Here is a 21225-nt window from a genome sequence, read left to right as displayed (position 1 = left end):
TGGATCCTCTGGGACTGGAGTTTCCTAAGGTTCTATGCTACCATGTGGGGACTAGAATTGAACCTCTTCAGGGTCAGCCAGTATTCTTAACCACTGATCCATCATTTGAGTCCCTGGGTGTCTTCGTTATTTTCATTATCTTATATTTAGTTTAACTCCAGTGCACAGTGCAGTGCCTGGCCTGTACATAGACTTGTTATAGACTGTCTTCCAGGTTCAATTCTGTTTGTTTTTTTTTGTTTTTTTTCTTCGAGACAGAGTTTCTCTGTGTAGCCCTGGCTGTCCTGGAACTCACTCTGTAGACCAGGCTGGCCTCAAACTCAGAAATCTACCTGCCTCTGCCTCCCAGAGTGCTGGGATTATAGGCGTGCGCCACCACTGCCTGGCTTCCAGGTTCAATTCTGAGGCCAACTCCTGAGTAGGTTCCTGAGTTCAACCTAGAGTTCATTTTACTGGTGGCAAAAGACAGACTAACATAGCTGAGGGGCCAGGAAGGATGGACATGCCTTTAATGCCATCACTCAAGAGGCAGATCTCTGTGAGTTCAAGGCCAGCCTGGTCTCCATAGCCAGGGGTACACAGAGATCCTTTCTCAATCTCCCTACACCCGCGCCCCCCCCCCCCCGCCTCTCCCTCCCTCCCTCTCTCTCTCTCTCTCTCCCTCTCTCTCTCACACACACACACACACACACAAAGTTAGCAGAGTTAACCCGAAGCTGCTACTGCACTGATGCCAAAATGGAGTTAAGAATATATACATAACTTATTTTTTTATGAGAGGTGAGGTTGGAACTTTTCAAGTCCTACAGGTGTTGGACAGGCACGTGCTGGAGTCCCAGTTACAGGAATCCCTTGGTAACTCAATAGGTCAAAATCAACCTGAGTAAAGAGGGCGGTCATGCTCCACCCTGTTTTTAAAAAGTTCTCCAACATGAGCTTCAAAGCACAGCATTTTATTTTCCGAGCCCCACCCCCTGGCTCTTCCTGGGCTTCAGTCCTGGGGGACTAGCTGTGGCACTCCGGTTTGTTGAGATCCTTCTGGAATATTTATCTTTGGTCTAAAATGGTTTTTTAAAAAAAATCACAGTAGGCCCAGCCCTGCCTTCATAATGCCCCTATCCTGAGAGACTGAAACTGCTGCGTTTACCCTAGAGTAAAATCAAGCATTTGCAAAGGCCGTGGGCTTCCTGAACGAATTCTGATACAGGATGTATCTCTCTGTCTCTGTCTCTGTCTCTCCTTCTCTCTCTCTTTCTTTGTATCCGATTAAAATTAGCTACAATGATGCTGGACTACAGGATACACACTCATTGAGCAAGGAAATGCACCCCTTGCTTATCCCTCAGATCCTAGGCATCTGATCAACTTGGACCTCACAGGCAACCTTTAAGACTCTACCATGAATAGGTGGAAGCCGCCCGCGAAAGCCGGGAAGAGCACCGCTTCTCGCGCAATTTTGGACTCTTTTAACTCACATTTGCGTCTTCCTCCTGCTCCCCTAGGGGAGTCGCCTCTCGTCCCCCGCAGTCCCTCCCCCGCCGCTCCGCTCAGCCTCCCCTCCTCCCAGCTCCTCTCTGTCTCCCCCTCTCGGACAGCGTCCCGGATCGGCCCGGCCCTCCCCGGCGCCTGTTTGTGAATGAGATGCTCAGTTTCTCAATGGAGCCGCGGGGGGCTCGGGCGGACGCGGCGCAGGCCGCAGCGCTGGCCCTGAGCCGGGAGGGGGACGCCTTTTCCTCGCTCGCTCGCGCCCGCCCTCCCTGTCGCCGCCGCGGCTTTTGAGGAACTGGGCCGCGAGGCCACGGAGCAGATCGCAGGGCCCGCATCCCCGCGGACGCCCGGGCTGGGCGGTCTCGAGGCGCCGGGCGAGCTCTGCCCCGGAGTGAAGCGGCTCAGGAGGCCGACGGCCTTCTCCAACTCACGCCAGGCGCCTTCGCGGTGGGCTGGAAAAGTTGTGCATTCCTGAAAAAAAAAAAAAAACCAAAAAGACCTCGAACTGCTGTTAGTTCCTCGCCCGCACTTTCTCCTCCTCGGGAGAGGAGGGGTGGTGTGAGGAAAGGAGTGAAGCAAATAGGAGGCATTTCCTCTCCGCGGGGAGCGGCAGTCGGTCCTCCGCGGCCAGCAGGAGCGGCGTTGGCAGCCGCCGCGGGCGCCGGGCGCTCGCACCATGCGCGAGCCGACCGAGAGCTGCTGAGGCGCCGGGCCGCAGAAGCGGAGTGCGAGTGCAGCGGGCTCTGGCGCTCGCCCACCAGACCAGCCTCGGCGGCGGCGAGATGGAGCCGGCGACCGCGCCCCGGCCGGACATGGCGCCGGAGCTGACCCCCGAGGAGGAGCAGGTAAGCGCCGCTGCAGCGGTGGGTGTGTCCGAGCCTCCGAGGCCTAGGCCGGCCTCCGTTCTCCGGGCTGCGCTCCTCGCCCCGGGCCCTCCGCGCTCCTGCTCACACTTCAGGCCTGCGGGCTGGCCTCCCCGGGCCGGAGACCGCACCCCAGACCATCGCCCGCCCATCCCGGGAGCCGTGGGACCCCTGGGTCTGAGCTTCTTATGCCTCGAGACTTCCGGGGGGGGGGTACCCTTCGAGCCTCTCCATTTCAATGAATATTAAAGTTCCTCGAACTGGGGCAGGCTCCCCACTAGATGATTGCAAGACATCTTTCCAGGCCCTTCTACTCTCATGAAGCTTTTGCATTTTGTTTTCTTGAGGGTCAGTTGTTTTCAAGGGCAAGGAGAGCCATTTGGGAGAGGATTCTTAGGTGGTTGTCTCCGTTCCCAAGAATGGGGGGAGGTAGCGCTGGTAAATAGGTGCCCCAGATTCTCAAAGGAGCCCTTCAGGCTTTCAGACTGCTGTGGCGGGCCTACTTGGACAGATCCTGAAAGATCTGTCCGTTTTCTAGTTCCCCAAGTCCCTGGCCTTGACCTCCCTATTCTGCTTTCCCAGGCTAAGCTCTTCCTCTCGTCCCCATTTCCCTGCCCCCACCTCATCTGACAGTCTCCATCTTTCTGAAGCCCACATTGGAGTTCCATTGTCCCTTTTTAAAGCTTGTGACACTAAATTCCCAGAAAGGAGCAGCTTGCGTTATCATTTGAGGGGCCTCAGTAAGGGAGAAGAAGCCTAGGGCTCCTGTAACTTTACCCCCGACCCTCCACCCCACCCCTGTTCCAGCTGTGGCAACGCGGACTAGATGAGATTCAGAACCTTGCTCATTTCTCCTTGGCACTGCTCATTTCCAAACATAGGCTGTGCTCAAATATGGCCATAATCTGCTTGTACCTTAAAAAAATAAAATAAATGAAAGAGGAAAAGGTGAGACACGCTGGTAATAACCTATTTCACACTCTCACGCCTTTGTTCACAGGCCACATTTGCTAGCAGTCTGTAGTGGGGAGATGTCTGTTTTGATAAACTCACATTGGTTTAATGGGTTTTTTTAAGACCTTTTTTTATGGTTTATTTTTTATTTTATTTGCATTGGTATTTTGCCTGCATATATGTCTGTGCGGGGTTGTCAAATCACTAGGAAATGAATTATGGATACCTGTGATTGCCATGTGAGTGCTGGGAATTGAACCCAGGTCCTTTGAAAGAGTAACCAGTACTCTCTCCAACCCCAAGACCTGATTTTTGAAAAGTCATTGACTTTTCTTTTGTGGAAATGATGTTTTGTTTTGTTTGTATTTGGCCCCAGACCTATACTCTTATTGACTTTAGATAAACTCCGCATGAGGAAAAATACTTTAATAAAAATACCTTTTAAAAAACAAATTTGCAAAAAGTTGGTAACAGCTTGGTAACTCAACAGGGTGTTTTCAAAGTGCTAGTGAGACAGTGCAAGCAGGCGGCCAAGGCGCCCACTCTGCCAGTACTGGGGGATGCCTCAGTGGGAATGTGGTAGGTTAGGTTGATTTTTTTTTTTTTCTTTTTTGAGACAAGAGTTTCTCTGTGTAGCTATCCGTGGCTCTCCTGAAGCTCTCCCCATCTGTAGACCAGGATGGCCCGGAACTCACAGAGATCCACCTGCCTCTCCTTCCTGAGTGCTGGGACTAAAGGGCCACCACTGCACCACAGGTTGATTTATTTTATTGATTTTTTTTTTACATGTTCATTATTTTTCTTTCATCCCTTAAATGGTCTTAAGATGTGTATGTGTCCGTCGCACAGTACGTATACCACTTTTTAGTGCCCTTTCTTCTCCAGTTCTGAGGAATGATCCAGGGCCACATCCCCAGTGTTGAGAGCAATTTTTACTTACCCTTCTCTTTTCACGTGCATGATTTTAGGCTCTTTGAGAGTGCGACTTTGTCTTTCATCTTTATAAACATGTAGGCAAGAACATACTAATGAGGGCTAAAAATACTGTGTAGTCACACAGTATATTCAGGAAAGGCTGAAATACCTTTTTTTTTTCTTGCCATTCTTGATTTTAATAAAAGAAAAAAAAGATTTTCCACTTTTTTTTTTTTTTTTTTTACAGTAAGAGCATTGTTTATCGTTAGGAAACCCAGAGACAGCTATTTTTTCCCTTTTTATTCTTTAATGGTTTTAATTGGCTTTATTATTGATTTTAGAATCAGATAAGTCATAAAATAAAATAAATGCCCCTATGAGGTGAGAACAGTTTGGTTTGGTATTGAAGTGGAAAAGAGAAGAACCAAGAGCTAACAGTGCGTTGACCTTTTCAAGTTAACTGTTTGTGGTCGCTATTTTTGTTTGGTTTTTTGTGTGTGTTTTTTCTTTGTTTGTTTTTTTTTTGTTGTTGTTGTTTTATTTGTGTGTGTGTGTGTTTTGAGACAAGCTCTCACTCTGTCTTCCTATTTTTGTTGTTTTATTTGTGTGTGTGTGTGTGAGTGTTTGTTTTGAGACAAGCTCTCGCACTGTCTTCCTGTTAGATTTATTTTTAATCTATTGGTTTTTTTGGATTTGGTTTTTTCAAGACAGGGTTTCTCTGTATAGCCCTGGCTGTCCTGGAACTCACTCTGTAGACCAGGCTGGCCTCGAACTCAGAAATCCGCCTGCCTCTGCCTCCCAGAGTGCTGGGATTACAGGCGTGCGCCACCACCGCCCGGCCAGATTTTTTAAAAAGAGACTTTTTCTGTCTTACTTCCCATGGGCTCCGTCAGATTTGAAGTGTCAAGGCCTCAGTCAGGTATTGTGTGAACAAACCACTGTAACTCTAATGTTTAGCAGAGGAGACAAGCTCAAGAGCTCAAGATCATTCCCAGCCTTGTTAGTGAATTGTTTTGAATATTTTATTTTTATTTTTATCGTTGTGTGTGCATGTGCTCATGAGTGTAGTTGCCCACAAAGTTCAGAAGAGGACACTGAATCCCCTGCAGTTACAGAAGGCTGTGAACTGCTTGATGGACATGCTGGGATGTGAACCTGGGTCTCTGGAAGAACAGCGCATACTCTAAAGCACTGAGCCATCTCTTTAACCTCTAGGTAGTGATTTTGAAGCTAGCCAGAGCTGTATGAGACACTTTTCTGGGCCTGGTGGCACTCACTTTAAGCTATCTCTGGGAAGGTAGAAACAATTGGTACTCTGTGAGTTTGAGGACAGCCTGAACTATATGGTCAGTTCCAGGTTAACCATAGCTACTTAATGAGAACCCATCTTAAAAAAAAAAAAATTCCATGTTCTGAGAAAATGGCATTAAAACATAAAACTAAGAAAGTAAATACTTAAAGTAATGAATAAGGACATGCAGTCCTCAGAACCAGTGTAGAATTGCCAGACCTGGTAGTACATAATCTCTGATGTGGCCAGCTACAGTGGCACACACCTTTGATTTCAGCACTGCAGGAAGCAGGAGGCATCTCTGCAAGTTTCAGGAGGCAGGAGGGATCTCTGTGAGTTTGAGGCCAGTCTGCCCTACACAGCAAGTTCCAGGTCAAGTTGGGGCTACACATAGAAACCCTATCTTGAAAAAAGAAAAAGAAAAGAAAAGGAACATGTAATTCACAGAATTATTATTGTAACTGGAGGTTTCTTTCTCTACCCTATAAAAGAACAAATATAAATTAAATTACTATGACTTAGTAAAATACCCCAACCAAACAAAAACACTTACTCAGCCATGTCTGTTTTCCAGTGCCAGACTTTCTAGTCACTCCAAAATGTTGAACTACAAATATAATAGCTTCTTATTTTAGTTCAATAAAACATGAGATTTTCAAATTTATTTATTTAAAGTCAAGGTTTCCCTATGTAGCCTTAACTGGTGTGGAACTCTCCTCCCCCTTCCACCCTCCCACCCCCCTCACCTCACCCCCATCCTGACAGGGTTTCTCTGTGTAGTTCTGGCTGTCCTGGAACTCACTTTGTGGACCGGCTGAATTCAGAAATCTGCCTGCCTCCCGAGTGCTGGGATTAAAGGCCGTGTGCCACCACCGCCTGGCCCTGGTGTGGAACTTGATGTGTAGAGTAGGCTGGCCTTAATTTCACAGAGATCTACCTGTCTATTCCTTCCGTGTGCTAGGATTAAGGTCATGGACCACCATGCCTGGCTAGCAGAGTATTCTTGAGTGTTGGGATTATAGGCTTGCTCTACTATATTGAGCATAATTAAAAGTCTTCCTCTTTTTCCTCCTCCTCTTCTTCTCTCTCTCTCTCTCTTTTTTAATTAATCTATTTGTTATATGTGAGTACACTGTAGCTGTCTTCAGACACCCCAGAAGAGGGCATCAGATCTCATTACAGATGGTTGTGAGCCACCATGTGGGGTGCTGGGATTTGAACTCAGGACCTTCAGAAGAGCAGTCAGTGCTCTTAATTGCTGAGCTATCTCTCCAGCCCCTTCTCTCTCTCTCTCTCTCTCTCTCTCTCTCTCTCTCTCTCTCTCTCTCTCTCTCTTTTGTTGTAGTTGTTTTGTTTGTTTGAGGCAGGGTTTCTTTCTCTGTGTAGCCCTGGCTGTCCTGGAACTTGCTCTGTACACTAGACTGGCCTTGAATTCAGAGATCCCCAGCTTCTGCCTCTAGAGTGTTGTGATTAAAGGTGTGAGTCACCATATTGGTTATAAAAGGTATTCTTAAGGTCAGTCTTGGTGGCACTGGGGAGGCAGAGTTGGAAGATCTCTGAGTGACTTTTAGGCCAGCCAGGGCTAAATAGTGAAACCATGTTCCAAAAATGAAAAAGGATTCAAAAAAAAAAAAAAAAAAAGGAAAAGAAAAAGAAAATTGTTAGGTTAGTTGGTTCTTATGTTTTATGTCTATTTGTTTACTTAATTCTTTGTGGAAAGGGGGTAGAACCCAGAGCCTTTCATGCTCAGGGCAGGCACTGTACTATTGAGCTGTTCTCTGTCGTGGAACCCTAGTCTGTAATCAGATAGGAGATTATACTGGACTAGCATATACTCAAAGGGTGGGGTTAAATCTTTTTGAAATGTTTCAACTGCTTTACAGCTGCTTGTGGACTATTCCCTCCTGAAGATTAAGTATGTCTTTTTGTAGGCTTGCCAATCAAAATTTTGGACACTTTGTTGCCCTTATTCCTTGTATAAAATGTATCATTCGTATGAAATGTATCATCAGGCTTTCTTAAGTATCTCTTGAATTGTGAGCTTGAGGCTGACTGTGATCACATTCTTGTCTAGATTACTGTCTTATCATGTGCCACCGCAGGAAGGAAGAGGTCAGAGGAGGCCAGCTTTCAGGAATTGGTTGTCTCCTTCCACCAGGTGTGAGCCAAGGATTGTCCTGAGGTGGTCACTGTTTACCTGCTGAGCTGAGTCTCTGGGAAAAGCATGCACTGTAGTCTTCCTTTTAAGAGTTTTTCCGTTTTTCTTCAGATGTTGTACAGCCTATGGCCTTAGCTACTCCCACTTTAACGTCTTTTATGTTTTGGTTTATGTGTATGTTTGCGTGCCGTGTGTACATAGGCACTCTCAGGATAGAAGAAGGAGTCAGAGACCATGGATCTGGAGTTAGGGGTTGTTATGAGCTGTCCAGTATAGATGCTGGGAACTAAACTCAGGTCCTCTTCAGGAGCAGAAAGCACTGTTAAATGCTGAGCCATCTCTTTGGCCCTTCACACTGTTTCTGCCTCAGGCATACTGCTTTCTATTTTTGCTGTGTTTCCTCCTGCTACAGGCTTTCCGCTTCTGGAAACACCTCTCATTTTGACCTCAGTCCTTGTCTTTACCTTTCAGTTTTTATTTCCTTGTGGAAGAAGTCTTAGATCTCACTTAGGTTAAACCCATTTACTGGCTCTTTCCTACCTTTCTGGCCTTTGTGTTATTTATAGTGAGTTTGCACATCTCTGATTTCATGACTATAAACCACTGAGCTGCAACATTTTGCTTTTTCTCACCTTCATATGAAAATTGTCGAGCAAGATTAGAACTTAATGATCAGGAAGAACCTTCTCCCAATGCCACACCTCCTCCACCACAACTCCTAATTCTTCCCAAAAGATTCCCACAACTGAAATCAGGGTTCAGATATCTACCCCTTTGTGGGCCATAATCATTCAAACCACAGCACCCTCCATGTTCTTTGAGACAAGTCTCTTGCTAGTTTGGAGCTCATCAATTAGACTCAACTAGTTGGCATGAGGCCCGTGGGTTTTCTTGTCTCAAACTTCCCTGGCCCAGGGATTATAATCGCGTACTACCAGGTCTGACAATTTTACATGGGTTCTGAGGGTGAAACTCATGTTCTTGTGCTTGTAAAGCAGCCATGTTACCAACTGAGCCATCCTTCTAGACTCCTTGCCACTACTGTCTTTTGAGTTTTTGAAATGATGTTTCCTGTAGTCTAGTCTGGCTCTATGCGGATGACCTTGACCTTCTGATATTCCTTCTCACCTCTGCATACTGTGTACTCAGATTGTAGTGGTGAGTCACCATGTCTGATTTTATATGGTGCTGGTGATCAAACCAATGGCTTTATGCATGCTTGGTAAACATTAACTAAGCTACATCCCCTGACCATTAATTGAATTTCTTTATATTATCTTTTAAAGAGTTAGGTTTACATTTTTATTAAATTAATTCGTTTTATTTTGTGTGTGAATGTTTTTTTCTACCTGTATATGTGCACCTTGTACACGCTTGGTGTCTGTAGAGGTCAGAAGAGAGCATCAGATCCCTTGGAACTGGAGGTAGGACAGTTGTTAGACACCATATGGGTGCCTAGGAATTCAGCTTGGCTCTTACGGAAGAGTAGCTCATGCTCTTGACCTCTGAGCCATCTCCCCCACTCCATCACTTTTAAATGTGTGTGTGTGGGGAGGGTGTTGGGAGAGAACAGAGGTATCAAAATACCCTGGAGATGGAGTTACAGGATGTTTTGAGGAGTCCAGAGTGGGATCTGGGGTCTGAACCTCTGCAGGAGAAATGGCTGTTCTTGATCACTAAGCCATTTCTCCAACCCTGTCATTTTAATTTTTCAAATTTTGTTAAACTTTTTGAAAATAATTATTACAGTTGAGTGTGGTACACAGGCCTGTAATTTCAGCACTTGAGAGAGAGGCAGATGGATCAGAAAGTCATCTTTAACCTTAACTATACATCAAATTTGAGGACAAGTTGATACTGTCTCAAAAAGCTAAAAATGAAAGCCATGAATATTTTGTCATTCTATTATCCTTTTTAGACATGTGTTGACTTGATATAAATTCTCATTTGCAATTATGGTATTTCTTGCCTTCACTTTATTTTGTTATTTTATTTATCTTAAATCTTATTTTGTGTGTGTTTTGTATTGTGTAAGTATAGTGTGTGTTCCTCACTCTGTCTCATTGCATTGGAGACAGGACTACTTGGCAGCAAACTGCATAGGACAGGCTAATGGCCTCTGAACTTCTGAGGAGTCTCTTGTCTCTGCCTTCAGGGATGCATTTGCTACTGTGTCTGGCTTTTATGTGAGTCTGGGAACCCAGACTTAGGTTGATGATGAGCGCCTTCAATTTCCTTAACACTGTTATTCTGTGCCTGCTGCTGTAAAGGTGGAATGCAGGGTCCTGTGTGGGCTAGGCCAACCCTCCAACTGAACTACTTCTCTGCCTCTAGTTCTTGTGTTCATTTAGTTCTTCAATAGATAGAGTCTAAAGTGAGGTTATAAGAAAAAACATCTTTAAGAGGGTTATGTACACAACAGCAAAATAATAAGTAATTGTTTCTGAGCTTTTCCTTTGAGTCAGACTGTTGAATCTCTCTCTGCTTGATGTTAGCTGAAAGGCAGAAATACCACGTGTGTTAGGCATTTCTCACACAGTTAATACGAGTGGAAACTGGAATTAAATCTTGTCATTTTGCAAACAAAATTCAGAGTGAAAGAGGAAAATTGCCCAAGATCACTTACCAAGCAGATGATGAAGTGTAATTTCTATCCATGTCTGTGTTGTTTTGTCTCCATTGTCAATGTTTATTCTATTTAACTTCATTATTTCTTATGAAGCAAGTGGCTAATTTATCCATATATATATGGACCACTTGGCAGCAAACTGCATAGGACAGGCTAATGGCCTCTGAGCTTCTGAGTTCACACACACACACACACACACACACACACACACACACACACACCACGGTGGGCATATAAATAGCAGCTAATTTGGGGAATTTATATATTGATACACTTGTTTGGTTTTGATAGCTTGCGTGCACGTGCGCATGAGCCAGGGTCTGTTCCTTACACTGGACTTACACTGGTATCCATTAATCCCCAGTGATCCTTTTGTCTCCATGCTCCCCATTTTCCACAGTGCCAAGGCTAAAGGCATCTGTATACCAGGACCAGATTCTTAATGTGTTAAGAGCCAAACTCAGATCCTCAGGCTTGAGTAACAAGTGCCACCTACCCCCTTTGTGGCTGCTGCATTCAAGAGAGCTTCCTCCACTTTGCCAGCTAAGGCATTGGGTGGGCTGCCCGGGGCAGTGCTAGAGAACTAATCCTGGTGGTGTGCGTACGTAGAGCCGGCAGGCAGACCAACTCGGCTACCACTCAGGCTCTGATACAAGGTTTTGTGTTGGCCTATCCCGACATCTACTGGCACATGTGAAGAGGTTAGTTCACAGATCCAGAGCTGCAGGTTCTCCATGACACAGGATGACATCAGGATATCTGAGAGGAGTCTCAATTAGGATCCAGTATTAATAGTGTGACAGGAACCAGAGGTCTCGAGCTTGACCTGTGACTCATTGCAATGAACATTTGCAAGCAAAGAAGTGAGGACAAACGGGTATACTGTGGGATATACCACAGTTTTCATGACTAGATTATTTTTTATTTTGTTTTTTGGATTTTGGTTTTTTTGAGACAGGATTTCTCTGTATAGCTCTAGCTGTCTTGGAACTCACTCTATAGACCAGGCTGGCCTTGAACTAAGAAATCTGCCTGCCTCTGCCTCCCAGAGTGCTGGGATTACAGCCACCATCGCCTGACTCATGACTAGATTCTTATTTATTTTTTAAAAAATATTTTCTTTTGTTGGGGGAGGTTGTGAGGGCAGATGGAAGATAGAGGCACAGGGAGATGAATGGGATTGGAGGGCAATTCACAAAGAATTGATAAAAAAAAAACCCAAGTGTTATTTCTTATGGAACCTTTCCAGCCTCGGTTGATAGTGCGTCTTAAAATATGGTTTTTATTTCTGGGTGTGGGGTGCATGCCTTAATCCTAGTACGTGGGAAGAAGAGTGAACTTAAGTCTAGCTCCAGGACAGCTAGGAATATGTTGAGAGAAATTCTGTCTCAAACAACCCCAAAAACCTTGTTTTATTGCTGGCTGTGTTGGGGCACACCTTTAATCCCAGTGTTTATAGGTTAGAAGCAGGCATATAGACCTGTGTGATGCGGCCATCAGTCTGCAGCAGTGAGCTCTAGGACAGCTATATAGTGGGCCTTGTCTTCCACCCCTGCCCCCCAAAAGTAAGGAAAAAACCTGGTTTTATAAGGGTATGGGGCTGCTTCAGTTTGTCCACAGCTGTAAACTAGGATGTATCTCATATTCTAGGAGGGGCGTGATCTTTGCCAGCTCTAGATAGTATAATTCTGGGGACTCTAAAGAAGGGTATAGATGGGAGAGCCCTGAAAGGGCCTGTGGTGGCTTTTGCTCCCTGTGCTACAGCTGCTTTGTGTGGTGGCTGCTGCCGGATTGCTGGATTGCTGGATTGCCGGATTGTTGGATTGCTGGATTGCCGGATTGTTGGATTGCCAGATTGCTGGATTGCCTGATTGCTGGATTGCCAGATTGCTGGATTACCGGATTGCCAGATTACTGGCTTGCTGGTTTGCTGGTTTACTGGTTGGAGATATCCTGACTATGGAGATTGGTCTTGCCCCAAGGAACCTAAAGCCCATAATCAGTAGGAAGTAGTCTAAAAAGGTCTACACCCCCTTTTCCCTCTAACTTTCTCTCTCCTATCTAGTGTTGTGGGATTGGAATGGATTAGGGTGGAATAAAGATTAGAAGGGTGGTAGGTGTAAGAACCCAATAAAAAAGCTTTAAAAAAGTATGCCTACAGAAAGTCATGGTGGCTTGCATTGTAATCTAAACCTAGGAAATTGAAGTTGGAGGATTGCCATGAGTTTCAGGCCAACCTGGACTAAAGAGTGAGATTCTGTTTCACAAAAAGGGGACAGGAGGATCCTTGGACTCCCTGGGCTTACTTTGTAAACGTGAAGACCTGATTTGATTTCCAGAATTCACAAAGAAGTTCTGGGTGTTGGTGGTGAACACTTGTCATCACAGAGCTGGGGAAGTGGGGACAGGAGGATCCCTGGGCTCCCTGGCCAGACGTCCTGGCCTAATTGTTGAATATGGGATCAACAAGACACAGGCACACACACTGAAAAAGGAGTAAACCATAAATAGTGAGTCAACTAGAAGTGTATAATGATACTTAAATTCAGTACTTATAGCCTTGTAGGGTCTTACATGGTTATTCCAGTAGCAATTGACAGTGTAGGACAATATAGCAATTCTCTTAAGTATTTATAATTCTGTTCATTGCCAACTAACAATGGGTTGGATAATTTATATTCTTTCACATAAAAAGAAATTAATCTCCAGTATGCTAATAACAAGCTTATAAAATCTTAGCACTTGGGAGACTGAGGCAGAAAATGGAGAGTGTGAGGCCAGACTGATCTTGTCCTCTGATCTTTACATGTGCACGTACACACATGCATACAAACACAGTAAATAAACATGTAATACAAATAAAAAGTAAATTAATGAACTGTGTGATGGTGGTGCATGCCTTAATTCCAGCACTCGGAGAGACAGAGGCAGATGGCAATAGATCTCAGTGAGTTAAAGGTCAGCCTGGCCTACAGAGCAAGTTCTAGGACAGCCAGGGCTACACAGAGAAAACTTGTCCCCCAAAAAACAGAAACAAGAAAAAGAAAACATATCTTTGGATGCAGAAATATTAATTTATACAGAAGTGACTACTACTAAGGGTTATTATTATTATTATCATTATTGAGGCATTATCTTTTTCTTTCTTTCTTTCTTTCTTTCTTTTTTTTTTTTTTTTGGATTTGGTTTTTTTTCTTCGAAACAGGGTTTCTCTGTATAGCTCTGGCTGTCCTGGAACTCACTCTGTAGACTAGGCTGGCCTCGAACTCAGAAATCCGCCTGTTGAGGCATTATCTTACAGTGTAGGTCAGTCTGTACCGGAACTTGTTATGTGGTCCAGGATGTCCTGAAACTCACAATATAGTCCAATCTGCCCTTGAACACCTGAAATCTTACTGCCTCAGCTTCCAGCAAGTTGGGATTAGAAATGTCTAGTGTATGGTTAATTTATTCATTTCATTACTTTTTAAAATTTAATTTGGCTTGTTTACTTACTTTATAGCCTGCTCAATGCCCCCTCCTAGTCAGCCCCTCCTGCAGTTTCCCCTCCATCCCCCAGCCCCCTCTCCTCTGAGCAGATAGGGCCCCTGGGTATCTTCCCACCCTGGCACTTAAAGTCTCTGTGAGGCTAGGTGCTCCTCCCCCACTGAGGCCGGAGGAGGCAGCACACCTAGGGGAAGGGCTCCAAGGCAGGCTACAGGGAGAGACAGCCCCGCTCTGTTAGGGACACACATGAAGAAGCTGCACAGCCACCTGTGTCCAGCCTGTGTGTTTTCTTTGCTTGGTGATTCAGACTCTGAAAGCCTCCAGGGTCTCAGGTTAGTTGCCTCTGTTAGTCTTCTTGTGGAGTTCCTGTCCCCTTCTGGGCCTGGAATCCTCCCGCCTATTATGTTAGTGCTAGGGATTGAACCTAAGACCCAATAAATGCTGAACATGTGATCTAATATTGATCTATACTCCCAGCCCTAGTTTATTTTATTTTATTTTAATGAACTACAAATTTAAAAAATTGAGCCAGTGTTCTCACTATAGACCAGGTTAGCCTAGAACTTTTAACTAGATCAGGCTGGCCTTAAACTCCTATTCTATCTGTGCTTCCTGAGTGCTGATATCAAAAGTTTGTGCTACCATGCCTTGCTTGTTCTTGTAAGACATAATTTCATTATCTGGCCCAGACTGGCCTTGGAAAATCACTGCTGTGAGTTACCTATTAATATTTATTTGAAAAGTTTGTAAAGAAAATCCTTATTTTAGATATTATAGCATTGTAAGGACTAAAAAGGACTCACTTGAGCACTTAGTGTGACTGTAAACAGTCAATCAAATTAGCCACTATTACATTCCTTTGAATATTGAACTTTTGGGGATTTAGTTACTTAAACCAATCCTAAGGAGGAACAATTGTTTGGAATCACCCTGGGATCTATATATTTAGTGGTTTTTTAAAAAATTTATTAATATTTAACTAGTTTGCTTTTTTGAGAGAGGGAGACCTTGTGAACTTGGCTAGCCTGAAACTTGCTTTGTAGACCAGCATGGCCTTCAATTCAAAGATCACTCCTGGTTGATTTTGTGTGTGTGTGTGTGTGTGTGTGTTAACTATATGCATATATGTGTGTCTGTGGTGGGTTTGTGCATATGAGTGGAGTGTCTGAAATACCCAGAAGAGGCTTTTGTATCCCTTGGAGCTGGAGTTACAGGCAGTTGTAAACTGGTCCTCTGGAAGACCAGCACCCACTTTTAACTGTAGAGACGTCTCTCTGGCCTTTTAGTGTTCTGGTGTGTATGTGTGTGTGTTGCTATGGATCAAACTTGGCTTTGTGTATTCTAGGCAGTTTCTCTACCTCTAAGTGACAACTGCTAGCCCTTGTGTGGGCTTTTATGAATATTAAAAAATGAGTGCTTGAAATCTTTATAGTATAGCTTTCAAAAATCAATTCTAATTTTATACTTTGGGTTTTTCCTAATAGACTCGTTTAAATATTTTGTTGTTATTTACTACTACTACTACTACTACTACTACGACTACTATTGCTACTACTACTACTACTACTACTACCACTACTACTACCCAGGGGTTCTCTGTGAAGCCTTAGCAGCTGTTCCAAAACTTGCTTTGTAGACCAGGCTGACCTCAAACTCACAGTGATCCACTTGCCTCTGCCTCCCTAGTGTTGGGATTAAAGGCATGCATCAGAACTGCCTGGCTAAAGTTAAATATTTAACTGCTGTAAAGAGTACTTCAAAGATTTTTGGCCCTTTTCCCAAGGGCAGGGGTTTGTCCTTTCTTGTGGCTGAGAACTTTCCTTTCCCACAGTCTTACATGTCTTTTGCTAAATGTCATCTGTCCCCCTGGAAGGAACCAGACGTCAAGGATCATATGATTCATGATGTTAAAATGAGGCTTTCCCAAGGCATCGCCTATGCAGAGCACAGGAGAGAAATGAAAGGAGAGGTGAAGACTCTCAGCCCATTACTGCAGTTACTAAGTATGTGGTCAGCGATTAGGTGAGGTGTTATTTGGGTTTAAGAATATTTGGAAATAAGAGTAAAATACGAATTTTACTCTTAAATTTTTGGAGTCTGAGTTTTGGAATTAATAGTCTTGTAAATATTAAACACCTACAGGTTTTCTCCTAGAATGTGACCTATTATTTTCAGATCCTAGATCTTCAATTACAGGTGTGAGCTTCCACATCTGTCAGGATTAACATATTGGGATAAACTTTTCTAACTATGGCTTTCTCTTCTTGAAAACAACATAGGCCTCATTTTATATCAGAAAGGATGGCTCATTACAACCTTAATACTCTGGAAATGAGCCCTAACTCAGTTTTTCAGTTATTTTATATTTTCTATTTTCATCCTGCTTTAAAATATCAGATGATAGCATATTTTATTTTTCTTGATTAATTACTAGAACATTTTCTGTCTGCATACCATCAGAAAGACTGGGAGGAAGTTCAGAGTGGCAGGGAATTTGTTTTGCATGAGAAAAGGCTGGATTTGAGGCTAACCTGGGCAACATAGTGAGACTCTTTTAAAAAACAAATAAAACCAACTCTTAGTTTTTTCTCAGCTAGTGGAGTAATTGCTAGTTTTTGTTCCTGCTTCTTTGGAACTGGGGGAGAAACTCCTATAATACTTTACTCGGCTTGCAGTTTTCAGGGCTGAGGACCTGGAGTCAGCTATGTCTGCTACCTGCTTTTAGAAAGAATTCTTAGAAGCTGATTGGTGGTTTGGAGATGTGGCTGGAATGCTGGAGCAAGTCCTATCATATGCCATCTATCCCCAGCACCAAAATAGAATCTAAAGGTTAGTGTTGGGTTTATTTTATTTGGGGGATAAGGATATAACTATGTAGCTAAAAAAAAGGGGGGGGGTGAGTGGGGTGGAAAGATGGCTTAGCAGTTAAGAGCACTGGCTGTTCTTCCAGAGGTCCTGAGTTCAATTCCCAGCAAACACATGGTGGCTCACAACCATCTGTAATGGGATCTGATGCCCTCTTCTGGTGTGTCTGAAGACAGCAACAGTGTACTCATATACATAAAATAAATAAAATCTTTTAAAAAAAAAGAAAAAAGACTAGTCTCCGAGTCTGTTTTCTGTTTTTGTTTTTTCTTCTTTTTCTTGTCTCTAGAGATTAGGTTTTACACTGCAGCCCAAGGATCCTGACAGTCCTCCTGCCTTTGCCTCAGGAGTTGGGATTGCAGGGGTGAGCTACTACACCCAAATGCTCTTGAATTCTCCGGTCTTGTACTTCAACCCCTTAAGTTCTGGTGAGCATTAGATTCTTCCCCTCCCCCTAATTGAGATAGTATCAATTTTGTTGTTGTTTTATTTTTTTTTTATCTTTTATAGTCCTGTCTGTTCTGGAACTTGTTTGCATACCAGACTAGCCTGGAATTTATTTTGTAGACCAGGCTGGCCGTGAACTAAGAGATCTGCCTGCCTCTGCTCCTCAAGTGCTAGGAGTAAAGGTAAAGGTGTGTGCTTCACCACATCCAGCTGAGCTTTAAGCTCTTAAGCATGGAGACTGGGGACAGGATACAGAAGCTGAGAGGTCCCATGACCTATGGCTCACATTATTTTTTTATTCTGGGATGTGTCATTTTGGTCTGAACTATGAAAGGCTGTGACCTAAATAGTAGATGAGAAATTATTTTTTTATTATTTGTTATTTTAATTTTTTGGTTTTGTGAGACAGGTTTCTCTGTGTAGCCCTGGCTGTCCTAGAACTCACTTTGTAGACCAGGCTGGCCTCGAACTCAGAAATGCACCTGCCTCTGCCTCCCAAGTGCTGGGATTAAAGGCATGCACCACCACTGCCCGGAATTTTTAATTAATTAATTAATTAATTTTATGTGTATGAATGTTTTTGGATGCATGTATATATGTATATCACTTGCATGCCTGGTTCCCATAGAATTCAGAAGAATGCTCTGCCCTGGAACTAGAGTTATGGATGGAACCACCGTGTGGGTGCTGGGAACCTAACCCTGGTCCTCTGTAAGAGCAGCCAGTGATCTTAACTCCAGCCCTAGAGATGACTTTCCTTAGTTTCTGCTTCTGTTTAGGCCAGGTATAAGTCTTTGCTTGACAGGTTTAACATTTATTCAAGTATGTTCCCTAAGGGTTGGCTCTGGCCCTACCATGATCCATTACTCTCATTTTACTTACTACTTTAAAAAAGTGGCCTCTTGGTGGTATATGTTTGTAATTCTAGTACTCAAAGTAGACACAGGAGGATCAGAGGAATTCAAGGTCATCCTAAGGTATATCTCATATTCAAAACTAGTCTGGCATCATGAGACCCTGGCTCTGCCTTAAAAAATATCCCAGGCTGGTGAGAAAGCTTGGCAGCTAAAAGCACGCTGCTCTTCCAGAGGACCTAGGTTCAGTTTCTAGAACCTACATGGAGGCTTACAAACACGTGTAGCTTCCAGTTCAAGGTGATCCAATGCCTTCTTCTGGCCTCCAACAGCACTTTATGCACATGATGCACATGCACATATGCAGGCAAATCCCTCGTAATATAAAATAAAAGAAATGATTAAAAATTATTTCAGTTCAGATTCATTAACTTGAAACAGAAAATAGACTGGTTATTACTTCACTTAATGGAAAAGCTACTTCATAGCAACACTCAGACATTAGAGAGAGCTGAATGTGAGCTTGTGCTTGTAATGCTAGCATTGTAGAGGCTGAGGCAGGAGGATTGCCATGAACTCGAGGCAAGCCTACCTCTACAGTATCACTGAGCTAATTTTGGAATCTGAGTCAAGAAAATCTGCATTCTTGGAAGGGTGTGATTGTTCATACATATTTGTAATTCCAGCAGGGGGGATGCTGAAGCAGGAACCGTTTGGATTCCTCAGGAAGTCCTAAGCCATTCTGAGGGACATAGTGAAACCCTGTCTTAGAAACCCAAAGAACAGGGGTGCACACACCTCTTTATTAATTTATACATTTTTATTATTATTATTTTATACTGTGTCTGTCTCAGTGTTTCTGTGTGAAGTTGTAGGAATGTGTGCATGAGTGTAGGTACCTGCAGAGACCAGAAGATTTGGACTTTTCTGGAGCTGGAGTTTCAGATGGTTGTGAGCCACTTGATGTGAGTGCTGAGACTCAAACTCAGCTCCTCTGGAAGAGCAGTATAGGCTTTTAACCACTGAGCCATCTCTGCAGCCCTATTTCTTGTTTTAAGATTTTATTTTTATCTTATGTCTGTGTTTGCTGGAATGTATGTCTGTGTACTGTGTACTTGTAGTACCCATGAAAACCAGAAGAGGACACCAGCTCCCCTAGGACTGTTGTGAGCTGCTCTGAAAGTGCTGGGAATCACACTTAGATCCTCTGGAAGAACAGCCAGTGCTCTTAACCACTGTGCCATCTCTCTAGTCCCCTCCAGCCATATTTAAAATAGTATTTTAAATTATGTGTGTATGTTTGTATGTGGGTTTGTGCACATAAGTGCAGATGTACAAGAAGCCAAAGGTCAGGTTGCCCTGGAGCTCGAGTTAGGGGCCGCAGAGAGTTGCCTGACATAAAATGCCAGGGAATAAATTTGGGTTCTCTGAAAAGAGCCTTTTAACTCCCGAGTCTTCTCTCTGCGCACTCCCTCCCCTTTACCTTTTCATTATCTTTTTCCTTTTGAGAGAGGGTTCAAGTAGTCTAGGCTGTCCTCAAACTATTGTCTAACAAAAAATGACCTCATACTCTGGTTTATTTTCTTAAGCTTTTAAAGTATTGCATTATTATTATTATTATTATTATTATTATTATTATTGTGGTGGTGGTGGTGGAGGTGGTGGTGATGGTGGTGGTGGAGGTGGTGGTGGTGGTGGAGGTGGTGGTGGTGGTGGAGGTGGTGGTGATGATGGTGGTGGAGGTGGTGGTGGTGGTGGAGGTGGTGGTGGTAGTGTGTGTATGTTCATTCCTGTTCCACCATATGGTTAGGGTTGGGTGCTTCCAGGTTCTTGACCTCTGATTTAAATACTTGAACATACTGGTAAGGAAACTATTCAGAGCAAAATAGTAGAAAAGATAAGAATGCAGTGCAAGAGAGAAGCAGGACGCATGAGTGAAAGTAGTTGCCTTAGTCACTGTTTGCTTTATTGCTGTAAGAGATCAAGGCAACTCTTGTAAAGAAAGTGTTTAATTAGGAGTTTGCTTACAGTGTTAGGGGCTTGGTCCATTATCATGTAGGGAAGCCTAGTACCGGAGCTGCAGCTGAGGGCTACACCTTGATGTGCTGTCAGAGGAACAGACGTTGAAACCTCATTATACACGTCCTCCAGTAAGGCCACACCTAATCCTCTGGTTCTTTCCAACAATTCCTCTTCCTGGTGAGCAGACATTCAAATAAATGAACCTATGGGGAACATTTTTATTCAAGTCACTATGGTACTCAAGGACTCCCCATTATTGTTTTTTGTTTGTTTTTCTTTTTGATGTTTTTTTCTTTTTTCATAGACAGTTTCTATGTGTATCCTTGGCTGTCCTGGAATACATCTGTAGACCAGGCTGGCCTTGAACTCACAGAGATTTGTTTGCCTCTGCCTCCTGAGTTCTGGGATTAAAGGCCTGTGCCAACATTGCCTGGCTAGCTCTAATAATTGTTGTGGCTTTCTTTGATGGAGTTAAAAGATGGAAGAATGTGGTTATTAGGGGCATAATGAGGGTGGCTTGTTTGATAGGTTATGTCATGTGTTTACTTTTCCTACTGCAAATGTCCTTTCCTGAGATGCATCTGATTTTAATATGAATGCACATGAGATGGTAAATTCTCCCTGAAAGTTCACTTGAACTATACAGTTGGCCATAGTGTTCGTCATGTACCCAGTGATTCATTTAGAGCTGTATCAGACCTTCTGGTTTTCATACTTGTTACATTGGAAATGTACTTGAATAGAGGCTACCTAAATTTGGGTTGGAAATTGGATCAGTGATAAAAACCATATACTGCTCTTACTGTTCAAGACCCGAGTTCAGTGCAGAGCATTCTCAGCAGGAGGCTCAAAACTGCCTGTAATTCCAATTCCAGAGGCATCCAGTGCCCTCTTCTGGACTCCACAGGTACCTGCACTCACATGTGTATACACACACACACACACACACACACACACTTATAAAAGTAAAATCCCTTTTATTTTTAAGAAAACTATCTAAACTTGATTGTTTCTAGGGATGAAGAAATCCATACCATTGTTCATAGAGATTGGTATATATATATATATATATTTTTTCCCATACATGTGAAAGTCCAAGGGGATTCTGAGATTGCCAAGTGCATTGAAGAGGAACGTGTATGTATATACATAATCTAGCATGTAATTACAGCTACTAAGAAGAGAAAGCCTTGCCTCAAAAATGTTTTAAGTAGCTGGGCGGTGATGGCACATGCCTTTAATCCCAGCACTTG

General features: G+C 43.6%; 1 protein-coding gene across 2 annotated transcripts in view; it reads left to right on the top strand.

Moving 5' to 3' along the window:
- Positions 1–2241: 2241 nt before the first annotated feature.
- The window catches only part of Ptpn9 (protein tyrosine phosphatase non-receptor type 9), a 75794-nt gene continuing 56810 nt past the window's right edge, over positions 2242–21225 (top strand). Inside the window, exons 1-2 of one of the 2 annotated variants that reach the window (XM_052188269.1) lie at positions 2295–2333; positions 16460–16613. Coding sequence is in view for 1 of the 2 variants with exons in the window: in XM_052188268.1 (XP_052044228.1) it covers positions 2271–2333 (63 nt within the window). In the remaining variant the exon portion in view is untranslated. Of the gene's footprint in view, positions 2334–16459; positions 16614–21225 lie in introns of both variants that reach the window. The other variant, XM_052188268.1, reaches the window with a different exon arrangement.

This window comes from Apodemus sylvaticus, chromosome 7, assembly GCF_947179515.1.
Source record: "Apodemus sylvaticus chromosome 7, mApoSyl1.1, whole genome shotgun sequence".
In the NCBI taxonomy this organism is placed as follows: domain Eukaryota; kingdom Metazoa; phylum Chordata; class Mammalia; order Rodentia; family Muridae; genus Apodemus; species Apodemus sylvaticus.
Note: the sequence above shows the minus strand (reverse complement) of the source record. Positions and strands in the feature narration are given on the sequence as shown.